We start from the raw sequence: 17,410 nt of genomic DNA, 5'->3' as shown, positions 1-17,410 counted from the left end.
TCCCCAGCAACAGTATCAAAGAAACAGAGATACATTTAATCATTTAATTAAAGAATTGTTTCCCACACATCTTCAGGAATCTTCAGGGAGAGGAGTACCATGCCTCCCTAATACACTGCCGGCTTCTCACGATAAAAACAGAAAACACCTGCAAGCTTTAACCTTGAATAATAAACACTCATTGTGTAAAAACTGGACTCTATAATACTAGAGGCTACTGTTATGTTTCCTCTAACTATCATAACTAAAAACTCCTAATAAAAATCAATCTATAAACATCGAAAGTCCCACATATATCTTAGTCTTAGCTACTAATAATAAGGCATTTATATTTCCACATTTTGCAGTTAGTTCCAGGTGGTGGTTTATAAGTAAAGGATTTGTTGTGAAAAATTATTTTTAATGCTCTGAACTTCCCGTACCTCTCTCCCCTCTGACCTCTGTGTTTTGTTACCCTGGAGGAGTTGGTCTGTAAAACCATTATCAGAAGTGTAATGGTTAAAACACATCCTGGAGGGTTGTGTCTCTGGAAGAGCAGATGGTGCGCTCATAAATGACTTTGTTATCTCTGACCCGAGGAGGGTCTAGGGCCATAAAGCACAAACTCTTTGAAGTTGAGGTAACACCCACATACTCTTTAAATACTGTGTGTAAATGTTGATCGGGGCTCTGCTTCACTGACTAAGCTCATTGAGAGGGTCTTCAAACGCTGAATGCCTTTGAATAAAACTTATAAAGACCAAGTCCGGATTTTCTCTTGTTGTGAGTCAACTTCTCTCCCACTTTGATAAGAAAATTCCACTACAGATTCTAAAATCCATTTACGCATTATATCTCAAAATACTCAGTCTCTTGAAGATCAAATTTCAAGGTTAAATTTGTGACAACGATAAAGAGCCAAATTCCTTTCCTAGCAATCCTCAACAAAAACAAATAAATGAATACTCCTTTGACCAAAGACTCAGAACTGCCAGATCTGTCGTTTGAAAAAAAAAATTTTTTATGTTGAATTTGATCCACTAAAACATAATTCTACGCAAGTCACCTCCAGTCTAACATCATAAACAACTATCTGAAGTTGTGAAATGTTGCTCAATTCTCTTCCTCATCATATTTTTTGATGCCTCTAATCCTTAGGAAAACTAATGTTTGCCAACACTGATGCCTTTCAGCAATTTTACATTCAGCACAAATACTTAAAAGGAAGAAAAAGGAAGAATATTCAAAAGTATAATTCTTTGAAGCAACTTAGTAAACTGCTTACAATAAGTCAAATATTTCAAGCGATCCATGCCTAGTTTGCTATTTAGTCTGCTTAGTGACTGAAAATAGTTTGTAAATGTCCCTTCATTCACTTGTTGTCCTAAGTATGTGAATGCTTTACTTTTCAAAGGTAGTCGACACATGGATTGTATTGTAGGAATGACTCACTGGTATCCCTATGGTCACCTCCAGTTTCAATTAGATAAATCATGAGCCAACATGGTGAATGTTTCTGTACCTTACCTTCCCCTATGTAACAGAGCATTTGATAACATTTGTCTTCCATCGGAACAAGGTGGGTAGAATGCGAGAGATTAGCAGCTTCTGAAAAAAGAGAAAACGTAAAGCAATACAGTAAGTTATTTGTTAGTCAGATTATAAATGCAACTCATGCGATCAAACCCTGGGCCTGTTTGTGTCACTTAATAGTGAGGCTGAATCTGTTCCACCATGAAACATCTCTGGTCCCATAATGTTCATCTGTGTCGCTGCACATAGTTCATAGTTGACAGTTTCAAAGAAGATCATGGTAACGTTGGACATGTACCTGTTTCTTATGCAGAAAGAACAAAGTAAAGAAATTAATTAACAACGAAGCTTTGCAGAAATTCACATTTTTTTTTATATTCAAATAAGATTCCCATAAATTTAAAAAAATTAAACAAAGGATTCAAATTTAAATGAAGATAGTAGTTTAAAATTGAATGCAAAGATATATATGAAAGTTCCAACCAACAGCTAATCTGTTTCTGATCCTGTATGGTTACTTCTTTGATTATTGTCACAGAGTTTCCCTAGTCTGATCACTAAATCTGCTTCTGAACTCATAGAGACTGTTCTAATATCAGTTCTTCAGCTTTTTAAGCATGTCTCCTCGGCCAGCTGTGTTGCAAAATTTTCTGTTAGTTCTTTAACTCGGTCTGCGATGGTGTTTCTTGATTAGCTGACATTTTTAAAAGTCTGTATCTGGTCGGGACACACCTGCTCACAGACCTTAAGCATGCACTGGTTCAAAAACGCTCCCTCTAAAAAGTATTTGAAGTGTGGGCGATTTCTTCAGCCACAATAAAGCTGGCTTTCACTGCCGCATTGTTTTTGCCTGTGACTTTCACAAACATATTCTGCTGCGACTGCAGTTTGCCTTTTAATTCTTGTACAATTTGTTGCTTTTCTTGAAGGCTAGCTCTGCCATACTTAGCTCCGTGTTTGGTGTCAAAATGCCAGCGTAGATTGTAGTCTTTGACCACCGACACCGCCTCATGACACAAGATATACCGGTCTTTCTTGAAGCACAAACATGTATTTGCCTTCCCATCTTTCTTGAAACAGCCTTCCATCTGCATCAACTTTTCTCTTCTTGGACATCTTTGGATCGTTATTTGTATTTCTCAATTCCACTTGTTGGCAGTCTGGAAACACTGGCGTGTAGTGGCGGCACACTGTCACTTCGCGGGTAACGCAATTGACATTTATTGTTGGAAATGTAGTTTTTGGTCAAAGCACCTTTTTAACCTATTTATTTTTGAACACTCAGAACTTTTAAGCTCTTGCCCCATTAAACGACGTGGCGGGCCACATTTGGCCCGCGGGCTTTGAGTTTGACACATATGGTCTAAAGGATTTGGGATGTTAAGGCCAGATGCAATGTCATCTGTGTTTTAAAAGAGAGGAAAAAACATCTGCTTATTAATATAGGTGTCTCTGTCTGGTCTTGAAGGAGGCAAAAATTCTTCATACTTTCAAAGGTTTTATCCCTGTCGTATATTTGCATCAATCCTTTTTATGAGAAAAATATTAACATTGTTGAAACTATCTGTATGCTTTTTTTGAACATAATAGCACATTGCTCACAGTTATTTTTATTATAATTTGTAATGTGTATGGAATGTCATAGAAAGGATTGACTGCAAATCTCTTCATTTTGTCATATTTTGTGCTTCATTTTGCAGGCAAACCTGACTGAGAATATAACCCTAATAAGTGCTGGCAGTCACAAGGTAAATTAGTTATGCAATAGTTAAGTTTGAGAATCTGGAAATAAACCTTCTATTTATTCCGATAAGTTGGACATTTACATGTATTTGAGAAAATGTGCATTAATATTTTCCTTTCTGCAGGATGACATATTATGCACTTTATGGAATCTGGGCCAAAACAACAACTGCAGTGATAAAAAACCTTTTTCTTGCATCCTCAATCACTGCCACAGCAAAGTAAATGAGTAAATGCCTTATGGCATGTCCAAATCTTACAGGCAGTGGTTTTCTTCCCTTGTTTTTCAACAGTTTGCAATAAAATGCTTCTCTTTGTTTTTAGACTGAGCTGGATGCAAGGTGTAGTCAGAAAACTAAAGGGAATGACACCATCTATTTGTTCCACTTCTGGTGTTTTCTGGCTCATCTGTCCAATAAAACAGGTAAGACAACGGTGATACATCCTGATTATGCCTTTTGTTTGAGGGACATATTGAAACTATGATAAAAACAGAGAATATTCAGTTTGTGACAATAACACATGTTCATGTGAATCACCTACAGTGGTAAGAATTTGATACACTGCCAATTTTGCATGTTTTCCCTCTTGCAAAGCATGTAGAAGTCTTTAATTTTTGTCATAGGTACTCTTCAACTGTGAGTGATAGAATCTAATACAAAAATCCAGAAAATCCCATTGTGTGAATTTTAACCCTCCTGTTATGTTATGGGTCAAATGGACCCATTTTAAAGTTTGAAGATCTAGGAAAAATAGTTAAAAGTATTTTTTCAGTATGAAACTTCTTCTGCTTGCCTTAATTAATGTAATCAACATATAATTTGAAAATGGTTAATCTCACATATTTGCAACCACTCCCTGCCTGTTTATATCGCATAAATACTATTCGGGTCAATTTGACCCAGCAGTCAAACTGGAGGTAATCAGAAATGTCAGAGTATTTCTTTCTTTGCAACGGTGAGAGATATTTCACACCAATCACACACACACACACACACACACACACACAAAGGTGCAGGTGTTATGAGTTTTGACGGAAACATTTATGTTCTCGCGAGAAAACTCCACCCACATTCAGTGGACACTCAACAGAGGAGGGCCGAAACATAACATTCTCTGCACAGGAATCCTACCAACTTTACATTACAATCCAGGAGACTCTGGAAGTCATCATTGATCATGACAGGGAAATACAGGTCCTTCTCAAAATATTAGCATATTGTGATAAAGTTCATTATTTTCCATAATGTCATGATGAAAATTTAACATTCATATATTTTAGATTCATTGCACATTAACTGAAATATTTCAGGTCTTTTAGTGTCTTAATACGGATGATTTTGGCATACAGCTCATGAAAACCCAAAATTCCTATCTCACAAAATTAGCATATTTCATCCGACCAATAAAAGAAAAGTGTTTTTAATACAAAAAACGTCAACCTTCAAATAATCATGTACAGTTATGCACTCAATACTTGGTCGGGAATCCTTTTGCAGAAATGACTGGTTCAATGCGGCGTGGCATGGAGGCAATCAGCCTGTGGCACTGCTGAGGTCTTATGGAGGCCCAGGATGCTTCGATAGCGGCCTTTAGCTCATCCAGAGTGTTGGGTCTTGAGTCTCTCAACGTTCTCTTCACAATATTCCACAGATTGTCTATGGGGTTCAGGTCAGGAGAGTTGGCAGGCCAATTGAGCACAGTGATACCATGGTCAGTAAACCATTTACCAGTGGTTTTGGCAGTGTGAGCAGGTGCCAGGTCGTGCTGAAAAATGAAATCTTCATCTCAATAAAGCTTTTCAGCAGATGGAAGCATGAAGTGCTCCAAAATCTCCTGATAGCTAGCTGCATTGACCCTGCCCTTGATAAAACACAGTGGACCAACACCAGCAGCTGACACGGCACCCCAGACCATCACTGACTGTGGGTACTTGACACTGGACTTCTGGCATTTTGGCATTTCCTTCTCCCCAGTCTTCCTCCAGACTCTGGCACCTTGATTTCCGAATGACATGCAGAATTTGCTTTTATCCGAAAAAAGTACTTTGGACCACTGAGCAACAGTCCAGTGCTGCTTCTCTGTAGCCCAGGTCAGGCGCTTCTGCTGCTGTTTCTGGTTCAAAAGTGGCTTGACCTGGGGAATGCGGCACCTGTAGCCCATTTCCTGCACACGCCTGCGCACGGTGGCTCTGGATGTTTCTACTCCAGACTCAGTCCACTGCTTCCGCAGGTCCCCCAAGGTCTGGAATCGGCCCTTCTCCACAATCTTCCTCAGGGTCCGGTCACCTCTTCTTGTTGTGCAGCGTTTTCTGCCACACTTTTTCCTTCCCACAGACTTCCCACTGAGGTGCCTTGATACAGCACTCTGGGAACAGCCTATTCGTTCAGAAATTTCTTTCTGTTTCTTACCCTCTTGCTTGAGGGTGTCAATAGTGGCCTTCTGGACAGCAGTCAGGTCGGCAGTCTTACCCATGATTGGGGTTTTGAGTGATGAACCAGGCTGGGAGTTTTAAAGGCCTCAGGAATCTTTTGCAGGTGTTTAGAGTTAACTCGTTAATTCAGATGATTAGGTTCATAGCTCGTTTAGAGACCCTTTTAAAGATATGCTAATTTTGTGAGATAGGAATTTTGGGTTTTCATGAGCTGTATGCCAAAATCATCTGTATTAAGACAATAAAAGACCTGAAATATTTCAGTTAGTGTGCAATGAATCTAAAATATATGAATGTTACATTTTCATCATGACATTATGGAAAATAATGAACTTTATCACAATATGCTAATATTTTGAGATGAACCTGTAGAGGATGTGTCTGAAGACAAACTATCTTGAACTAAATTCTGATTCTAATGATTATGATTTTAAACCAGATGAGGGAATTGCTATTCCTATTCCACCAAGCAAGACATTCTGTCATAATGTTGATGGCCGACTTGTCCCACATGCAGAAAAATACGAAGAAACAGAGAAACGTTTAGTAAAACTTTTATTAGGAAATCTGGTGCAGGAAACCACAGTAGCAGGGAGACTGAAAAAGAGAATGAACGCTGGTGAACAACCCACAACTGAAATTCTCAAATATGTTCTATGGAGAAAGCTTACATTGGGTAGAGTTAAGTCCGCAAGGGAGAGAGGTTGTGATCCTGGTAAGAGGTGGCTATGCAGCACTGCCGTAGCAGATGAGTCCTGAGAGGCTTGGAGGAGGGTGGACAGGGTTCGCATGAAGCTGTGAGAACAATCTCTAATCTAGTTGCCAGTGGAACAAAAACAAGAATCCAGATTCCAAAAAGCTATTGGAAAGTTCCTTCAGATATCTCACATGAGCGAGGCTTGGTCAACCTGAGACAAAAACAAAACATTAGTCAAGGAACAAGAATTAGAATCTTCTCAGACAAGCAATAATCAAAACCATGATTTGGCCAGGTAAAATACCACGAAGAGGCAAAACACTCAGGCGTCGAAGTACTGGCTCGCCTCCTTCTTATAGTCCTCCAGCTGATGACAATCATGCGAAACATCTGACGACCAGCTCCTCAGCTCTTAACGCCCCTACTGGTGGAAGAGGGTTAGTAGCAGGCAAAAAATGACCAGGATCTGACACATTCATGTAAAAAAATAGTGAAATACAGTTGTTTCTTCCCCAAATGTGCATCAGGCAAAACTGTCTGCAGAAAACATAATAAAGACAGTGCCAGGGCCCACTAGGATGGCACTGTGTCGTGTGACTGACATCAAGTCAGCTTTTGAGCTGGTCATGCCAGATTCAGTACAGAAAATCATTCTGGAAATGACTAATCTAGAAGAGAGATGTGTTTTTGTGGAGAAGGGCTGGTTGATGGAAGAGAGACTAGCTGGCAGCTATTAGGACAGTGTGGGACCGGTGGGTAGAGCAGCTTCCACTACTCCCAGGCCGTGCGATCACTGTAGATAGAATGCTGGTGGCATTCAGAAGTCGCTGCCCATTTAGGCAATACATGCCTTCCAAACCAGCTAATATGGGATAAACATCTGGGCAGCATGTAAAGCAAACACCAGCTATACACTGAACATGCAGGTTAACACTGGAAAGACGGTTGAAGGAGCCCAAGAGAAAAATCAGGGCACAAGGGTCGTGCTCGACATGGCACAGTGTCTCAGAGGGCACAACTAAACCTTTGACAATTTTTTCACAGACTGCAATTTGGGTTAGGAGCTTCTAAAGAGAAAGCTCACAATGGTCGGAACTGTCCAAAAGAACAGGGCTGAAATCGCAGCTGAGCGGCTGGTAATCAAGAACAGGGCCACTCTATCTTCCATGTTTGCCTTCACCGACACCTGGTGTCTTACTACCCCAAAAAGGGAAAAAATGTGCTCATGAGTACTCTGCACAGAAACGCTGAAATCAACACAAGAGAGGACCAGCAACCAAGCAGGATCCTTGATTACAATGCCACCAACTTGGACACAGTAACAGGGTCCTACAGCACCAAACGAATAACTGTGCGCTGGCCTTTGGTCATCTTTTATAACATGATAGATGTATCAGCCTACAATGAATTTGTCATCTGGACTGAGATCTTTCCTGACTGGAATGTGTCAAATCTGCACAAGAGGCACATCTTTCTTGAGGAGGTGGGGAAGGTGCTTGTGACACCGCACATCCAACGGAGGCAGCACCTGCCAAAGCCCCAACCGCTGTAGTCACGGTGAGGGAGATCCAGTGGGGTGGGTGTGTGAGCATGTGTGTGTATAAGTGTATGAGAGTGTGTTGTGTGTGTCTTGGTATCAGCAAAAATATATCATAGTAAAGTAATCATGGTCATCTTGTTTCTAGGTTGCTGCTGAGCAAAAAAGGAAAGAGGAAGAGGTGCCAGGTCTACAGGTTATAGCCTGAGTTATAGTGGAATGGTTTAGATTTCTGGACCTAAATCCAATTACAAATTTCCACCTGGACATGAAAATTTTTTTCTCAAATGTTTTCCATCCAGTCCTACTGAGCTTTTGTAGTAGTAGCGGTTTATCATCATCATTAATCTGAAAGGAACAATGGTGGAGAAAGAAAGGAAAGACATGCAGTAAATGGCCTGGGGTAGGGAATCAAACCTGGGACAACTGCATCAAGAACTATGGCCTCCGTATATGGTGTGCCTAGTCTACCACTGAGTCACATGGTGCACTTGAGTATACAAAACGAAATGGGCAGAAGGTTTTACATCTAGATGTCAAAAGCGGGTAGAGGCTTTCGTGCTTCTTAGTTCTTTCCTTTTCGTTTCTGTCTCCGTGTCCGTAACAATTGAAATAATCCCAAAGCAGTTTCTAACATAGTTTAGGCAGCAGCACAACTTTAAAGCGTTAGCTGTAATGCTCCACTTGTAAAGGTAAATTTGTTGGGCTTCTTCTTGGCACTCAGACAACAATTCTGAGTGCTACTCTGCCGGACAGGACACAATAAAAATAAAAAATAAAACACGGTAGCGGTATCGCCAACAGACTTGCAACTTTAACAGTAGTGAAAGGTGGTACTGTAAAGTTTTGGCTATAAATACATAAAAGTCTGTTCATATAATAAGAATGACAAATAGACCCGCTTGGTCCTAAGCAGGAGATTAATTTCAAGGGAATAGATACTTCTAGAGATACAGTCCGAAACCCAAAAAATTAGGATTATTAGGATTATTTTAACTAATTCATCAACAGTTTTGATCAAACGCTTATGCAGAGACACAAATTCTGTTTTTGCCAGAAAATTGCTGCAGTAAATAGCCTCCCCCAACATATTTTTTTGCTAAGAGTGTTTACAAAACAATGCTGTAAATTTGACTGATTATCTGATTAAGGAACAAACGCATGTTGCATGTTCTGATAATGTGACGATCACAAACAGTGCATAGAACACTGCAATTTTTATTAAAAAATGAACACTTTCAATATAAATATATACTTTTTAATCACAATACAAATCACTAATGTGTATATTTCTGTCTTTCTGTCCTTTCAGAGTGTACAAACTTTGGTGAGTATACGATTGTGGTATCTGTGAACCGCAGTGCATATTCAAGCTTTTATAGCTTCCATTAGTATGAACATTTGAGCACCTGTATTGTCTTCTGTTCTTTGACAATTTTAAAAATATTTTCATTGTGTAGCTTTTGTCATTGAGTGAACCTGCTGTAATGCATATGTATACACTAGGTACTGTAATCAAAACCATAGAAAGGATATGGAACGCTTTGAATCCTGGTAAGTTTTAGCTTTTCAATTTATTTCAGTGTTTGACTTTCTGTATTTGACAACAAATTGTTTACAATTGCATAAGTAAAAAGAAAGCACAATTTCAGCTTACAACCTCTTCATTCAGAGAACCATAAATACTTTATTAACTTTAGCTCCCCACTTAAAAAAAAGGTATTTTAAAATTTGTTATGACACATCCTTTTCTGCAACCCCACTAAGCAAGTGGCATCAAACCATGAAGACCAAGGAGCTCTCCAAACAATTTTGTTGATGGTCCCCTGGAGCATCATCGAATCCATCATCTTTAAATTGAAAGCACATGGTACCACAACAAACCTGCCAAGAGAGGGCCGTCCAGAGATGCAGAGTTCTACAGCAGAGACTGGAGTATCTGTCCATAGGACCTCAATAAGCCATACACTCCATAGAACTTGGCTTTATGGAAGAGTGGCCAGAAAAAAAAAAGCATTGCTTAGTTTAAAAAATAAGAAGAGCCATTTTGAGTTTGCCAAAAGGCATGTGGATGACTCACCAAATGTATGCAGGAAGGTGCTTTGGCAAGATGAGACTAAAATAAAATTTTTCAACCACCATGGAAAACACTATGTCTGGGGCAAACCCAGCACATCCCATCACCCCGAGAACACCATCCCCACAGTCAAACATGGTGGTGGCAGCATCATGCTGTGGGGATGTTTTTTTAGCAGCAGGGACTGGAAAACCGGTCGGAGTTGAGGGAAAGATGGATGGAGCTAAATATAGGGATGTTCTTCAGCAAAACCCTTGTCAGTCGGCCTGTGATTTGAGATGGAGGTTCAGCTTCCAGCAGGACAATGACCCGTATCATACTGCAACACTCAAGTGGTTTAAGGGAAAACATTAAGATGTGTTGGAATGGCCTAGCCAAATGCCATTTTTCCATTAGTACCTCTACACAGTTTGGTTCGTTTCCATTACAGTTGTTTACCATCTCATTGTGGGCGGTATTGTCAATAGCAAGGCCGCCCCACAGTTTGAAAAAGTAACATGATCTGATTTGTAGTGAGACAAACACTGCAACAATGGAGGACCTGCTGCTCAGTCTGCTGAAAAAAGAGAAGGCTGTGGCCAGCAAGACGAAACACTCTGGATAAGTACAGTTCATGAGAGAGTGGGAAGCCATGGAGCCATACAAGCTAAGCCTTAGAGTGTGGGGAACAAGGAGCAGGCTCTGGTGCTCTGAGGCAAAGAGAAGCTGGCCTGGGCCATGATAGAGGCCTGAGACGAGGCCTGGACTGTTGTCAGAAGCCTTGGGGCAGGAGCAGAGGCATCAACTAGATTCTTCAGTAGTGGCGGTGTTGGCTTGACCTTTTGGGACTGGAGTTGAGGCATCTTGATGAAAAGGAAAAATTGGAAATACTGAATCAATTCATTCAACAAACATGATCTTTCCAAACCTGGCTTTCATGTGGTTAATTGTACCTGTATAGAACGCTGCAGCCTGCGTCCTCACTAAAGGTCTACTCTGCATCCCCACAATCAAAACCAAACATGGAGAAGCAACATTCAGTTCTTATGTTCCACTAATGTGGAACAAACCTCAAGAAAATTGCAAAAAATGCTGAATCTCTGAGTTCTTTTTAAGGTTACAACCCTTTTTATAGCTGCTTTTGATTGTTCTATTAATTACAACTTATTAATTTCAGTTTGCAGTCCAACTTTTCTTTACTTTCCTTCTTCATGCCACTGCTATGTAATTTTCTATGGTTTTTGTCATCAAGTAAAGCCCTTTGAATTGCTTTGTTGCTGAAATACGCTATACAAATAAATTTGCCTTGCCTTTCCTTACTTTTTGGACAGTTTTTTTTATTTGTAACTTTATTAGTTACTGCCTCCTAAGACCAAATCTTAGAACTTACTGAAATGTTTGTGATTTTAGATCAAGCAACTGCAGAAACAACAAAATCATCTCCAACAGCTACATCAACAATATCTTCAACAACCACATGGACAATATCTCCAGCAGCCACATCGGCAATATTTCCAGCAGCCACATCGACAATATCTCCAACAGCCACATCAACAATATCTTCAGCAGCCACATCAACAATATCTTCAGCAGCCACATCAACAATATCTTCAGCAGCCACATCAACAATATCTTCAGCAGCCACATCAACAATATCTTCAGCAGCCACATCGACAATATCTCCAACAGCTACATCGACAATATCTTCAGCTGCCACATCGACAATATCTCCAACAGCTACATCGACAATATCTTCAGCTGCCACATCGACAATATCTCCAACAGCTACATCGACAATATCTTCAGCAGCCACATCGACAATATCTCCACCAGTTACATCATCTCCACTAGTTACACTGACAACATCTCCGACAACTCCATCGACAATATCTCCAACAACTAAATTAACAATATCTCTGACAACTAAATCAACAATATCTATGACAGCTACATCAACAATATCTCCACCAGTTACACTGACATCATCTCCGACAACAAAATCGACAATATCTCCGACAACTAAATTGACAATATCTCCAATGGTTACATCGACAATATCTCCACCAGTTACACTGACATCATCTCCGACAACAAAATCGACAATATCTCCGACAACTAAATTGACAATATCTCCAATGGTTTCATCGACAATATCTCCACCAGTTACACTGACATCATCTCCGACAACAAAATCGACAATATCTCCGACAACTAAATTGACAATATCTCCAATGGTTTCATCGACAATATCTCCACCAGTTACACTGATATCATCTCCAACAACTACATCGACAAAATTTCCACCCAATTCATTAACAACATTTTCACCAGCTACATTGGCATCATCCTCCTCAACACAGTCAACAGCTGCAGTAATAAAAACATTGCCAAGTAACCCAGGACAAACAACAGAACTGCAAACAACGGATGTTATCACTTGTTCAGCTTGCACTGGCGATAAGGGTAAGATAAAGCACTTTAGTTTCAGTGAGGATTTTTAAAAAGTGAAATTCTGCTTGCAAAGTCTGCCAGAAATGTTGCTTTCACCGATTACACAGTACTTTGTGACTAGCATATGCTTGCTGACTGGTTTTATGGCTATGCAGCCTCATATGCAGCAAGCTGAGATGCACTGTGTATTCTGATACCTTTTTTAAAAGAACGTCCCAATGTAAAGTAGCATGACAAATCAATAATAAATATTATTCACTTCACCTGTACATGGTCATAATGTTATGCCTGATCACCAATTCAGTCAAATTCCTAAAGGGTTATCTACAATTTTAGATCTGATATCACAGTAACCATCACGTGAACAACTATTCTCAACAACCTCTCAAGCAACTGTAAGAACAAAAAAAATGGTCATGTAATGATTGTTATGTAAATATTGTCTATATTATATTTTTTGTGCATTTGACTAATATTATTATTACAATTTAGGAATAAGATAATATTGTTTTAGGGTTATTTTAGATTGGTTTATGGTCTCATGCTTCAAAGTATGCTACAATTAATCCAACATTGATAACATCTTGACTTTAATGAAGCACAACTTTAATTACAATTGTAAATTACTATAAATTAAAACAAACAAACAAACAAAAAAAAACACCTGAGCTGTTATATGGGTGATAACTGATTCCTCTGATTCTCTGAGATCTTGACTCATGGAGCAGCTGGGTGCATTGTGATGCACGTGAGGAACCAAACACACAGGCTCTCAGATGTGCAAAAGCTTTCCTTTTAATAAATGAGCTGTGACCCTTCGGTTTGCGCAGTTAATTTTTAAGTAAGGCATATGGCTATCCTACAAAGACTTACTAACTCAGCAGTGTCTAAAAACCTGACTGCACAGTTTTCAAAATAGAGCTACTTCCTGCTCATAAACATATATACAGTATCATGAGCCTCAGTTTATAGAAGCGGTTTAAACACTAAAAAAAGTTTATATAGTCACTTTCACGAAGTGACTATAGAACTACAAGACAGCCTATGTGCCACATCTTTGTTATCGCTTTTGTCACTTCAGAACATGGGTTCCATCATTTTATAATAAAATGTGACTATAGCAACAATGACAAAATGTCAGCGTTGCATTAAAAGCATTTATAATATTAAATTTAGAGCATAGAAAAAAAAAACACATTCCAAATACTGTGTTTTGTTTATTAGAAAACTGTGAGCAGATATATGAAAATATGGTTCTCTAATGATGAAACAAGATTTGTTTATATTAATCACACATAGTGGAGTTTTGCCTTGCACCATATTTGTTGTGAAATTCCACATAATTATAGTGCAAATCCCTAGTTCATCAGATTATTAATATTATTTTCTCTCTGCTCCTTTTTCCTGTGATTAAACCTGCATGTCCTCGTCAGTGAAACATCTCATACACGCTCTATAAATTCCATAAATGTATAAAGCATGTTTAAAACTCTAACATTTTTATTGTTTTCTGTTTGTCTTTTCGAAGCTTCTCCAATCCATGGGAAACTGGGTAAGTTCTACTTTTAATAAAGTCTTTTGGAAAGAAAATAAAAACAAAATTAATCATTGTTACTAAAACTGCTAGTGATTTTTTTTTCTCCTTTTTGGTGACTTTTATTTTGAAAGGTATTGCATGTTTTGTTTCCAGGGAAAGTCAAACGATTGTTGATCTGTGAATTCCTACATAGTTTGTAGTTATGCTCATGTTGCCAAATTTTGCCTCCACAGAATCAGCAACAGGAACATGTAAGCATTAACTATTGTAATTTTTTGTTTTGTTTTGCTACATTAAATTGGCAGATCTGAGTTGATTTGTATCTTAAATCCTTCATAATAAGTACTCTCTGATCTTTCTCAAACCAGGGGAAACCAACACAACCATCATTTCCTTAGTGCTTTCCATCTTCATTAACATTGTACTGGGAATCAGCTATTTCCTACATAGGAGGAGACACAAGACGCAGTCTGTAAGCCTTAGCAGTAATGTATGAGTTGATAACCTCTGTAACTCGCTGATTTGACCAAGAAAAGGTAAAATCTTTGCAACACAGTTGTGTTATTATGATTAACCTATTTTATTTATTTCATTTTTTAAGTAAATTGTACCTTTTTTACTGTTCTCATAAATATTTTCTCTACTGATAACAAACTTAAATAGAACAGTACACAGCCCCTGGGCATCGAATGGGATTTGAACTATGTGTTTTGTCTCTGGTTACACAGCTCATGTGCATTGACAAAAAGGAAACAAATCAGTAATAATTTCAATTCTATGCAATATAATTTCTATGCACATCTCATTTCAATTTTTTTGTTTCACAACACCTCCACTATGGAGGCTCTCCATACTCCACTACATAAGTCGGTCAGATATCGGCAAGCAGTAACTATATTTGGAGTAACCATCATAGTGATGGATATTTGTGCAGCTAACAAGGCGCAAATACTGGCAATAACTCTCTCCACAGAAATTCAAATATGAGCAATTTTCGTTGTTTTCCCCACATTTCTGATAACTGTCCTTTGGTTAATACTGGGCTCCTAAAATCAGCACGCAGAAATCTTAAACTTTATCGGAGGTCAAAGCCTGAATCTGCTACTGTCCTACACAGTACGAGTGGCTTGCAGACTATTCTGTGTTGCCATTCCTTATTTTTACTTAATAAGTATCTCAAGTCTAATTTTTTTTTCTTTTTGTATAGTTGCAGAAATAGTCGGGCTCACCTCCACGCACAGCGTAGGCTCTGGAACCCATCTCCTTGAAGGGGGCTGGACTCTCTTCTACTCTGGAGTGGCTCACAGGCAGATGCGGCGGGCTGGGGCGGGTTTGCTTGTTGCCCCCCAGGTAAGCCGTCTCATGTTGGGGTTTACCCCGGTGGATGAGAGGATCGCCTCCCTGCGCCTTCGGGTTGGGGACAGGTCTCTGACTGTCGTTTCGGCCTACGGGCCGAGCGGTAGTGTGGAGTACTCGGCCTTCTTGCTATTCTGGCAAACCGTCCGCCGCCTCAGGAGGTGGAAGCAGTGTTTCGCCAACACTGTTTATAGTGGGGGTGGGAGGCTGCTAACCTCGACTGAGGACATTATCGGGCGGTGGAAGGAGTACTTTGAGGATCACCTCAATCCTGCCATCACGCATTCCCTGGTGAAAACAGAGGCTGGGGACTCGGGGTTGGACTCTTTCATCACCCAGGCTGAAGTCACCGAGGTGGTTAAAAAGCTTCGCGGTGGCAGGGCTTCGGGGGTGGATGAGATGTGCCCTGAGTACCTCAAGTGTCTGGATGTTGTAGGGCTGTCATGGTTGACACGCCTCTTCAACATTGCATGGCGGTCGGGGACAGTGCCTCTGGACTGGCAGACTGGGGTGGTGGTCCCCCTTCATAAGAAGGGTGACCGGAGGGTGTGTTCCAACTACAGGGGGATCACACTCCTCAGCCTCCCTGGTAAGGCCTACGCCAGGGTATTGGAGAGGAGAGTCCGGCCAATAGTCGAACCTCGGCTTCAGGAGGAACAGTGTGTTTTTCGTCCCTGCCGTGGAACACTGGTCCAGCTAGAGGGTTCATGGGAGTTTGCCCAACCTACATGTGTTTTGTGGACCTGGAGGAAGCATTCGACTCTGTCCCTCGTGATGCCCTGAGGGGGGTGCTCCAGGAGTATGGAGTCGGGGGCCCTTTATTAGGGGCCATCCGGTCTCTGTACGAGCGGAGAAGGAGTTTGGTCCGCATTGCCGGCACTAAGTCGGACCTGTTCCCGGTGCATGTTGGACTCTGGCAAGGTTGCCCTTTGTCACCGGTCCTGTTCATAACATTTATGGACAGGATTTCTAGGCGCAGCCAAGGGCTGGAGGGGGTCTGGTTTGGGGACCAGAGAATTTCGTCTCTTCTTTTTGCAGATGACGTGGTTCTGCTGGCCCCCTCTAGCCAAGACCTACAGCATGCGGTGGTTCGCAGCCAAGTGTGAAGCGGCTGGGATGAAGATCAGCTCCTCCAAGTCAGAGGCCATGGTTCTCGACCGGAAAAGGGTGGCTTGTCCTCTTCAGGTTGGAGGGGAGTTCCTGCCTCAAGTGGATGTGTTTAAATATCTTGGGGTCTTGTACATGAGTGAGGGAAGAATGGAGCGGGAGATCAACAGATGGATTGGTGTGGCTGCCGCAGTAATGGGGGCGCTATGCCAGTCCGTTGTGGTGAAGAGAGAGCTGAGCCAAAAAGCGAAGCTCTCAATTTACCGGTCGGTCTACGTTCCTACCCTCACCTATGGCCATGAACTTTGGGTCATGACTGAAAGAATGAGATCCCGGATACAAGCGGCTGAAATGAGCTTCCTCCGTAGGGTGGCCGGGCACTCCCTTAGCGATAGGGTGAGGAGCTCGGCCATCCGGGAGGGGTTCGGAGTAGAGCCGCTGCTCCTCCACATCGAGAGGAGCCAGTTGAGATGGCTCAAGAATCTGTACCGGATGCCTCCTGGACACCTTCCTTGGGAGGTGTTCCAGGCAGGTCCCACCGGGAGGAGGCCCAGGGGACGACCCAGGACACGCTGGAGGGACTATGTCTCTTGGCTAGCCTGGGAACGCCTTGGGCTCCCCCCAGAGGATCTGGAGGAGGTGTCTGGGGAGAGGGACGTCTGGGCGTCTCTGCTGAGTCTGCTGCCCCCACGACCCGGTCCCGGATAAGCGGAAAACGACGAGTACGAGTACGAGTAGTTGCAGAAATGACTAAATAAAATATGAAATAGTTCTACTATAAGTTGATTCTCTAATTCAAATTCTTTAAAATGGCTCTTTCACATTACTTTTTAAGAACAGATTAACTTCTATGATCCTCATCAGATTCTAACTTAAAAAACTAAAACTTTGGTATTGTTATTATTAACTAATAATGTTTTTTTACCTGGTATTAATTAAAAATTTTAATTTTGCAAAAATGACAAGGTGTCAAACATTCA

The 17,410-nt window shown here is 40.8% G+C and overlaps 1 protein-coding gene across 7 annotated transcripts in view; it reads left to right on the top strand.

Annotated features, from left to right (window-relative positions):
• Nucleotides 1-17,410, top strand: part of LOC124864127 (mucin-5AC-like) — a 119,871-nt gene that overhangs the window by 85,660 nt on the left and 16,801 nt on the right. For 4 of the 7 annotated variants that reach the window (XM_047358799.1, XM_047358797.1, XM_047358798.1 and 1 more), the window contains 9 exons: nucleotides 3,213-3,260; nucleotides 3,381-3,476; nucleotides 3,580-3,679; nucleotides 9,236-9,250; nucleotides 9,430-9,477; nucleotides 11,390-12,442; nucleotides 13,959-13,982; nucleotides 14,201-14,218; nucleotides 14,336-14,439. In XM_047358799.1, the coding sequence (XP_047214755.1) occupies nucleotides 3,213-3,260; nucleotides 3,381-3,476; nucleotides 3,580-3,679; nucleotides 9,236-9,250; nucleotides 9,430-9,477; nucleotides 11,390-12,442; nucleotides 13,959-13,982; nucleotides 14,201-14,218; nucleotides 14,336-14,439 (1,506 nt within the window). The remainder of the gene's footprint in view (nucleotides 1-3,212; nucleotides 3,261-3,380; nucleotides 3,477-3,579; nucleotides 3,680-9,235; nucleotides 9,251-9,429; nucleotides 9,478-11,389; nucleotides 12,443-13,958; nucleotides 13,983-14,200; nucleotides 14,219-14,335; nucleotides 14,440-17,410) is intronic. The other 3 variants (XM_047358801.1, XM_047358800.1, XM_047358803.1) reach the window with 2 other exon arrangements.

Source organism: Girardinichthys multiradiatus, chromosome Y (genome assembly GCF_021462225.1).
Source record: "Girardinichthys multiradiatus isolate DD_20200921_A chromosome Y, DD_fGirMul_XY1, whole genome shotgun sequence".
Taxonomy (NCBI): domain Eukaryota; kingdom Metazoa; phylum Chordata; class Actinopteri; order Cyprinodontiformes; family Goodeidae; genus Girardinichthys; species Girardinichthys multiradiatus.
This window is presented reverse-complemented; position numbering and strand designations above follow the sequence as displayed.